We start from the raw sequence: 9,927 nt of genomic DNA on the forward strand, positions 1-9,927 counted from the left end.
TCTGGGGAGGGGATGGGGGTCTGGAGTGGGGATGGAGGTCTGGAGTGGGGGTCTGAGATGGGTGTCTAGGGCAGGGATGGGGGACTGGGATGGGGATCTGGGATGGGGGTGGGGGTCTGGTGTGGGGGTCTGAGATGGGTGTCCAGGGCGGAGATAGGGGTCTGGAGTGGGGGACTGGGATGAAGGTCTGGGATGATGATGGGGGACTGGGATGGGGGTCTAGGATGGGAATGGGGGTCTGGGGTGGCCACAAACTGTGGCCAGAGACAGAAAGTGAAGAAGCGACAAAGAAACTCACAGCTCTCAAGCCAGGATCTTCTGTCGACGCCCCCAGGTTGTCGGCCAGCCCCATGCACAGCCACCGTGCATACCTGCCTCCTCGCGGACCAGCTCCAGCTCCCGGCGTGCCCGGCTCTGCAGCAGGGCCCGCTCCTGTGCGTGCCGCCCAGTGAGCTCAGCATGCAGCTCGGCCAGTGCCGCCTCTTTCTCGCGCTGCAGGTGCGCCTGCGTCCGCTCCAGCCGTGCCGCGTGCATGTCACTCAGGCTCAGGCGAAGCACCTCCAGCTCCAGCTCCTGGAGGACAGTGAGGTTAGCTGCGTGCCGCCATGAAAGACAACGTCATGCCACCCACGTGAGGCATGCAGTGTCGTCAAACCATAAGGACGGATGGTAGGATGGTGGCCCAGGGGCTGGGAAGATGCCATCAACGAACATGGTTTCAGGTTGATGAGATAAGAGCTGTGGAGACAGATGGTGCTAAAGGATGCACAACACTGTGAATGAACAAACACCACTGAATTGTGCACCCCAAAATCATTAAGATGATAAATCTTATGAGTGTTTTACTAGGTTGGTACAAACGTAATTGAGGTTTTTGCATTATTGAAATTTGCTGTCTGATATTGGTACAAATGTGGTTACTTTATACATCATTTTGATAAGTATTTCTTGCTTAATTTTTTTCTGCTAATGACTTATTACTTTAAACTAGGGAAATGATGTTAGACAAAAAAACAAATTCAAGCAATTTTCTTATTTGAGTTCAAAATGGGTCATAAAGCAGTGGAGACAACTCACAGCATCAACAACGCATTTGGCCCAAGAACTGCTAACGAACGTACAGTGCCAAGGAGGTTCAAGAAGTTTTGCAAAGGAGACGAGAGCCTTGAAGACGAACAGCATGGTGGCTGGCCATTGGAAGTTGACAACAACCAATTCAGAGCAATCATCAAAGCTGATCCTCTTACAACTACACTAGAAGTTGCTGAAGAATCTGTCGACCATTTACAGTCTTGGCATTTGAAGCAAACTGGAAAGGTAAGAAAGCTCAATAAATGAGTACTTCATGAGCTGACCAAAAATCAAAAATATCATTGGTTTGAATTATCGTCTTCTCTTATTCTATGCAACAACAACAAACCATTTCTCAATTGGATTGTGATGTGTGACAAAAAGTGGATTTTATATGACAACCAAGGACAACCAGCTCACTGGCTGAACCAAGAAGAAGCTCCAAAGCACTTCCCAAACCCAAACTTGCAAAAAAAAAAAAAAAGTCATGGTCACTTTTTGGTAGTCTGCTGAAGGTCTCACCCACTATGGCTTTCTGAATCACAGCAAAACCATTATTATATCTGAGAAGTACGCTCAGCAAGTCGATGAGATGCACCAAAAACTACAAGGCCTGTAGCCGGCAGTGGTCAACAAAATGGCCCCAATTCTTTTCCACAACAACGCGTGATCAACTCTTCAAAAGTTGAATGAATCAGGCTAAGATGTTGATTCAGCCACCATATTCACCCGACCTCTCGCGAGAAGACTATCAGTTCTTCAAGCATCTCAACAACTTTTTGCAGAGAAAATGCTTCCATAACCAGCAGGAGGCAGAAAATGCTTTCCAAAGGTTCACTGAATCCTGAAGCATGGATTTTTACACTATAGGAATGAGCAATCTTTTTTCTCATTGGCAAAAATGTGCTGATTATAGCAGTTCCTACTTTGATTAATAAAGAAGTGTTTGAGCCTAGTTGTAATGATTTAAAACTCATAGCCTGAAACCGCAATCGCTTTTGTACCAACCTAATACAATTTTTAAAAAGACCATGACAAAAATAGAGGTTGAGGGAAGTAAAAACAGAGTTTAAATAATTACGCAAGAGGAAAGTGAATGTGATTAAACTTATACTTAGATAAATTAAGTATATAGACTGTATTTCATAACCTCACCATTAAAAGAAGAGAAACTGTGTACTATTACTTCAAAATGCATAAAAGGATAATTTCTTTGTAAATCCCATGATAAATAATAATTCAAAGAAGGCAAAACAGGTGAAAAGAAAGGAACAAAACAGGCAAGACAAACAGAAAACCCAAATTAAATGTCTGGTGTTAAGTACAGGCACAGCAGTGATGACATTAAATACAAGGGAATTCACTGCCAAATAAGAAGACAGATTGTCAGGCTCAGTTAAAAATCAACCCTATGCTATTCACCAGACATACATCTTAAACTGACGTCTGCAGAGATGCTAAAGGTGAAGGAGAAAAGAGACCAGGTCCATTTACACAGAGTTCCACGGCAGAATCAGCAAGCGAGTGCTCACTTGGGGTGGACAGTAGGGATCAGAGCCAGCACTGTCCTACCTCTGACCAGCAGAGGGGTCACCTGCGGTGCATGGTGTACTCATCTGTTGGGCTATATGTAAGTTCTGTGTACTTTTCCACAAAGATGCTATAAGTCACAGCTTAAACAAGTATGAAATGTGTATTTAAGACTGGGTCTTACAGACTCCATCAGAGACCATTTTTCCAAGCCCTATGATCTAGATTTCTCCTGCAATAATGCAGATTAAAAACCAAACTTGCTCACTGCTACAAGTAGTGTGAACTGAGTCCAGCTAGAATTGAGTGTCTAAAATATCATTATTTTGTATTAACTTCTAATGGAGTATAATCTATAAAACTACTGAATCACCATGCTTTACACCTGAAACTAACATAATGTAAAACAACTATACTTCAATTAAAAAAAAAAAAAACAGATAGACAACTCTTTGATATTGGTCAATATCTAATCATTTTTCTTGCAAATGCTAACAAAACTGAATTGATTTGAAAAAGGAATCAATTCAATATCCATCGAAGTCACACTGACCACTCTGGGAGGAGCTGGGACAGTAACACTGACCCCTAGCCTGCACGCCAGCCCCTGCAGCGTCTGGGGTGTGGGCCAGGCCTGGGAAGCACATTGACCAATGACAGAAACCTGCAGGGCAGAAAGGCGGTTTCCCCCCTCCACACCCACCAGCCAAGTGAGGAGGGCGTGAAGAGAGGCCTTGCATGCAGGGAGCTCTGCCTCCAGTTCCCACGCATGGGAGGAGACAAGGACACGCCTTAAGAGGGAACCCAGGGAAAGCTCACCTTCGTCATGACCCCGGGCTGCTCTGCACAGTGGCCATCCAGCTTCGGCGGCGTCCTCTCTCTGCTGGGCTCCTGCAGCTGGCGGGGAAGGGCCAGAAGAGGAGTCCACAGCGGCACCTGGGAGGCCCCAGCCCCTCTGCCCCCGATCCCTCCACCTCTGCCCCACTCCAGGCCTGCGAGGTCCATCTACAATCTCCTCCTAAACCAGTCTCAATTCTAAACATTTTTTGTAACTTGTTTCCCTCATGATGGTGCTGCATGATTTTTAATGAATTCTGTTTCTTTAAGTTATTTCACTGTGTACTTAACATTTAAATCACTAAATTTTAGTTTCTCAACAAATCCTGGTCTTTCACATTCATGCACATTTTCTAAGCTCTTAATTTGATACAAATTCAAATATTTCATCTTCAAGATTTTCCTTTTTTGATAAATATTTTCCTTAAAAATCTGTAAAGTAGTATTTTGTTTTTCTAAATCACCTCAAAATTGAGTTTAAAGTTTTCCAACAAATTTCCCCCCAATAGTTTTGACACATAAATTTACAATAATTTAGGGCTTTTATCTGCAGGAAGGCTCAGTGCATTCTCCTTGTCAACTCACTGGTGGCTTCCCACCACGTCCATATGGGCTGCCACACCCGACCACACATCACTCACTGTTGTCGGAATGTCAGAGTCTGCTGGACCCAACTGCACTTAGCAGTTTCATTTCTGAGCAGTTATAACTACTTGAGAAGGCTGGCATAATTTTATCTTTCATATAGGCCTTCCAAAGAACAGTGAAAAAAATCCGCCCCCCTTTTTTTTAACTAGAGTAAAACATTTTATTTTGCAATTACTGCCAGACCCCTGCATTTACCTAGGATGCAAGACGGATCTGAGCAACCTGCTTCTCCCATAACACAATGCTGTTTCATCATCATAAGGATAAATCCATCAATTCAGTTATTCCCAAGCATGCCAACAATGCCTTAAATAATGAGGAAGCAGAGGAACCACCTAGAAGGGCAAGGGGTAATGAACTCATCTCTCCTCCAGTTTTCTACGTGACTGGAGAGACCATCTCCATGTTCTGCTTTCGAGATGACAATTCAGGGAGGGGCTTCCCTGGCAGTATAGTGGTTAGGACTCTGAGCTTCCCCAGCAGGGGGCACTGGTTCAAATCCTGGTGTGTGTGTGTAGTAGTTGCTTAGTCGTGTCCAACTCTTTGCAACCCCATACACTGTAGCCCACCAGGCCCCTCTGTCCGTGGGATTCTCCAGGAACACTAGAGTGGGTTGCCATTTCCTTCTCCAAAAGCAACTATGGAAAGAAAGAAAGTGAAGTCACTCAGTCATGTCCGACTCTTTGCGACCCCATGGACTGTAGCCTACCAGGCTCCTCCATCCATGGAATTTTCCAAGCAGGAGTACTGGAGTAGGTTACCATTTCCTGCTCCATCAAATCCTGGTAGGGGACCTAAGATCCCACTATGCCATTTGACATGTCCAAAAACTTTAAACAGCCCAGCAAATGTGAAGCTAGCATACTGGGTTATTCTATTTATAAAACACTCAAAACCAGCAAGACTATAAACTATTCTTCTACAAGTCAAGGTGCTCTAAACACAGAAAGTAACTTGAGACAAATCACGGAATTAAACACAGAAACCAGGCCAGAAAGCCTCAAGCAGACACGGGAGACTGTCTTCACAACCAGAGGACAGGAGAGATCTTTTGGACAGGACACAGAAATCACTAACCACAGGAAGAAGTGATGAGCTCAACATCAAAGTGAAGAATATTTGCTTATCACAAGACACCGTTAAGAACAAAGCTAGGTAAGCAAGACCAGGAAAAATATTTGCAGTACATATATCCCAAGAAGGGAAGAAGGGAAAAGCTACCCACTCCAGTATTCTGGGCTGGAGAATTCCATGGACTCCAGTCCATGGGGTCACAAAGAGACGGACACGACTAAGCAACTTTCACTCTCTTTACATCTAACAAATAACCTGGAACAATAAAGACAAAAAAGAACCACAGGTTCCCCCAAGACCAAAAGTTGAGCCTTCCTAAGAAAGTTCTCATAAGCCAAAATGGCCTTAAAGTAAAGAATCAATTGCATTCCTTCATAAAAGTGAAAACCCTCTCTGGATTTCTTTCAGTTAGCAAAAAACAGGTATTAATTTGGCCTTTTATAAAAGCGACGTGGTGTAAAGCAAACATTCAAAAAGTGGGGAGAGCTATATAAACAAATATTCCACTTTAGTTAACAAATTTGTTTTTCATAAGCATGAGAACTGAAGCTTATTTATGTGTATTTTAAGACTGAGTAAATATATTGTAAATAAGGATGTCAGGTTTCTCACTATGGGTAAAAGGAGTGAAAAGTAAAGAGGGGGAAAACGAAAACAAAATTTGTACTGTTGTATTAAAATTGAAGATATTACTATTAATTTATGATTTTTACTATACATACAAATAAAGAAATATGTACAGATGTGTTTGAATATACATTTACTTATATTTTCCTGCTCTCTTTTGAAACAGCGCAGAAGCAACTACACCCTGCTAGCAATAAGCGCACTGAGCACACAAATCTTGGCTTCTAAAACCATTCTCCACCAAAAGGTACCAGGGCTCCTAGAAGAAATGACTGGTTTGGGGCTGTAGAAGGGAAAGAACCAATTAAGCCTGGAAAGTCTTGGTGCAGAAAGTATGGAAGTAGGTGCCAGCCAACAATGAGCACATGTTGAAAGGTCACAGATGCCAATCCAAAGGCCCTCCCAATGGCCAAATGTATGTGTTTCAGCAACAAAATAAACACTGATACGATGGATTAAAACCCAAAATAGAATAAGTATCTAGCAGTCCATACTGATAGAAATTATTGAATAAATAAACAAGGTGGGGAGGAGCAACAGTTCCTCCTTAGAGTAAAACACCAATTAACATATGCAGGTGGAATGATGGAAACAAAGTGATCATCCAGGCAACACCACAGTAATTACTACAGGTAAGAGTCCTCAATGAAAGCTAAAAGTGACAGAATGTTTACAGGATCTCCAAGTACCTCCGCACTATATGCTTATTAACTACAACGGGAAAAACAGAAACTTTTCTATCAGAAGAAATCTGGCAGGCCCCCCAGTAGTGAGACATACCACCCGTGCCTCTTCTCAGACACCCCTGGCAGGCAACATCATTACCTCCACAGTGTTCCTGCTAAAATGTACTACCTGACTTCAATCAGGAGAAAATATCAAACAGAGCCAAACTGACAGGGATCCTACCACACAACTAGCTAGCAGCCCACAAAGGTCAAACTTATAAAACACAAAGGAAGACTAAGAAACTGTCCAGACTGGAGGAGACTAAGGTGACAAGGCACTGAATTGCAACATAGAATCCTGGACCAGAAAAAATGGGAAGAATTAGAAAAAGCTCTGTCAATTAGCTCACAGTATTGTTTCAATGTTTACTGAAACTACATAATCATTTATATTGTGATTACATGGATATCAATGTTTCAGGAATCTAGGTGAGGGATATCCAGGAACTCTGCTATTTTTTACAAACTTTTTGTAGCTCTAACATTATTTTAAAACAAACAGCTGAAAAATACAAAAGTTTTAAGTTAAAATTAAAAAAAAAAAAAAGACTTGTCTAATTTGAAAGTAAAGATACGAAATAATAAATGCTAACTTACACTATGAGCCTTTCTCCTCAAAGAGCCTAGGCAAGAAACATACAAAGAAAAGCCACTGAGAGTAAGTGCCTAGCCCCCTCAACATGGAGTTCGCGTACTTAGCTGCAACAAGACAAGGCTACTGAGATCCACAGCTCTACCCCAGAGAAGCAACAAGAAGACAAGCATGAACAGCAACTGAAATCCAGTCTCAGGTCTCTGAGAGCACAGGCAATGGAGGGCGAGTCAGCCGGGCACAGGCTGGCCCAGAGGCTCAGGCACCAGAATTCTGCAGCAGCTCCCGGGCAAAGTCGCAGCACCGTGACAAGGCCTTCCCATCTGCCGAAAGCAGCACTCTAGGTTTGTAGGTAGAACATCATAAACTACGCTGGTAATCACCCCATTTTCTCTCAATCAGGCAGTGCAAATACAACACGGTTTTCAGGCAGTCTGCCCTTGGCCACCAGTGTCCTGCTCATTCTAGCCAACCCCTGCCCTGCCCCTGCCACACATAAGCAACAGATCCTCCTGGTTCTAGGCCCCTTGCTCAGAATACAGGCGAGAGGAGGCCCCAGGGACAGCCCCCACGCGGGCCCTCGACAGGCCCCGTGAGGCCAGGCACCCTGCACACCCAGGTCCACACCTGCCCCTGCAGCCATAGGGCCTCAAGCAGCAGACAAGACAACGTTTCTGGGATGCCTTCACCCCTTGCCTCCTCATTCCACATTCAGAAAGAAGGGGAAGGCTACAACCAAGAACGAGGCGGATTTGAGAGCACGTGAAAGGACGTTACGGTTTAAGTGTCAGAGGGGCTGCTGCACAGCCACATCCGAGGAGCCCACACTGGTCAAGCTTCTGTTACCACAGCGTCACCAACACGGACACTCGCCTTCAAACAACCATTCAACATTTCAAAATCACGTGATGAAGAAACAACTTTTAACTGTAAGTAACTACAAAAATATACTCCCCATCTGTAAGATAGAGTAAAACCCTCTTTCCCTAACTTTGGATGGACAAAAACAGACCCAACACCACTTTCAGCACATTAGGCTCGCAAGAACTACAAGATAAGCAAAACACGAAAACACAAAGCTGACTAAATGCACCTGAGCGGCTTCAGCGCCATCAGGGGTGTCACTGCAGGTCGGGTTCTTGCCAATGTCCAGGCCTCCCAGGGGCCCAGCGTTCCCGGGCGCAGCTACCGGACTCTCCTCCGTGACAGGCGCATTGACAGTCGTGCCCTTCCTCTTCGCCGGCGTTTTCTTCGAATGCGTACAGTCGCCTTTTGTTTTTCTCTGTCTGAAGTGAGCAAGCTGCGCAGAAATGCAGAAAAGTAGCAGAGACAAAGGTAAGCAAGGAAGAAGCAACAGAACCACAAGGTGAGTGAGCTTGCAGGGAGCATGAGGCCCTGCGGCCTGCGCAGCCCACGCGGCCACACCTGGCCAGACACACGTCACCCGGGTCCTTGCCCCCCAAACACGGCCGCCATCAACATCGAGGTACTGGGATTCAGAGTCACATTGAAGAACCTAACAGTGAGGATGGTTAATGATGCCCAGAGACAAAGGAGAGCAATAAGGCTGGCTGGCAGAATAGCTTTTCTAGCCCGTAACAGTTTACAAGAAAATTCAAAAATTTAGAGACGCATCTATTTTAAAAACTGACAGCTTAATCAAGGCACATTTATGGTTTAAAATTATATAAAAGCTAAATCTCTCCCCTTTTGCCCCATTTTCCCCCAAGCAGAGAAATACATAGTGTAGACAAAATTTCCTTGCCGTAGATTCTGAGACAAGGTACAGAAATAGCAAAAAATTAATTAAGCCAGGTCAATCTAACATCCTCCTTTATGGAATCAGATGTTCTAGTTTTCATGACACAGCTCACCAAAGCACCAGGGACTGCCACAGAATGTCCCTATCAGAAGGCACACCTGGCAGTGTTCAGTCCGTCGAATCTGAGGCTTTTAGACTGCTCACATACTGTTTCTCACAACACTTTATTCAAAAGGTATGACTGCCAACATCAGCTTTTCACAGGACAAGGTCCTTCACATGACAACTGTGGTCATGAAAGTAAATGCATGTTAACACATTTGTGTGAATGATAACAGAGGCTCACAGTCTCACAGGTGTGGGAAAATCACAAAAGGAATTTAAGCGAGAGAAACTGTCTGTCAAGACCAGACACTGCCTTCACAACTAGCCCCATCTCCATCAAATCTAATGTCACTGAGTTCCCTTCCTACATCACAGACCTGGTCCCTCGCCTGTGGTCACCCAAGGAGAGGCATTTGTTTTTTCCCCCAAGGTTAAAATCTCCTCCTCATTTAGACATATTTAGAAACCATGGAGCTCAGGGAAAACGATATTAAACTCTGATTCAGTTGCATCTCCTTCCTATGTGCCAGGCACACGCAAAGGGAAGAAAACACACTCCCGCCTCACTCTTCAAACACCAGTCAGAAGTCTGACCTGCATGGGAAGCTTGCAGAGGCCCCTCTGTCCTCCGCCTGCCACCCTGCCCTCCCCATCAGCGTCTCACACCCTCACCGTGTGTTCTGAATGGTCTCTAATACAGTGGCCCTGCGATTTCCTCAAGGGAAGGAACTATCACTGATCCATGTGAATTCCCAATGTCTGACCACTTCTGACCTCAAACAGCAACTTCACGGTACTCCGCAGATTCTGCCCCCAGACGGCCGGAATGCGGTGGGGTGAGGCGGCTAATCCCAACCCTGATCCAAGCTTTCTCCACTTTCTCACGGGCGCGTCTGAACTGCACACGGCTCAACCTCCACAAATTACCCAAAACAGAGAGTAAAGGATGGCGC

The 9,927-nt window shown here is 44.7% G+C and overlaps 1 protein-coding gene across 11 annotated transcripts in view; it reads right to left on the reverse strand.

The window, feature by feature from the left end:
• Positions 1-9,927, reverse strand: part of PCNT (pericentrin) — a 105,136-nt gene that overhangs the window by 93,587 nt on the left and 1,622 nt on the right. For 10 of the 11 annotated variants that reach the window (XM_086316281.1, XM_086315925.1, XM_086315785.1 and 7 more), the window contains exons 2-4: positions 8,201-8,407; positions 3,421-3,498; positions 372-573 (exon numbers count right to left, since the gene is read on the reverse strand). In XM_086316281.1, coding sequence (XP_086172407.1) covers positions 372-573; positions 3,421-3,498; positions 8,201-8,407 — 487 coding nt within the window. Of the gene's footprint in view, positions 1-371; positions 574-3,420; positions 3,499-8,200; positions 8,408-9,748; positions 9,909-9,927 lie in introns of those variants that run through there. The other variant, XM_086316009.1, reaches the window with a different exon arrangement.

Source organism: Bos grunniens, chromosome 1, assembly GCF_055505025.1.
Source record: "Bos grunniens cultivar Pamir isolate PY7600 chromosome 1, Bosgru_T2T1.0, whole genome shotgun sequence".
In the NCBI taxonomy this organism is placed as follows: Eukaryota; Metazoa; Chordata; class Mammalia; order Artiodactyla; family Bovidae; genus Bos; species Bos grunniens.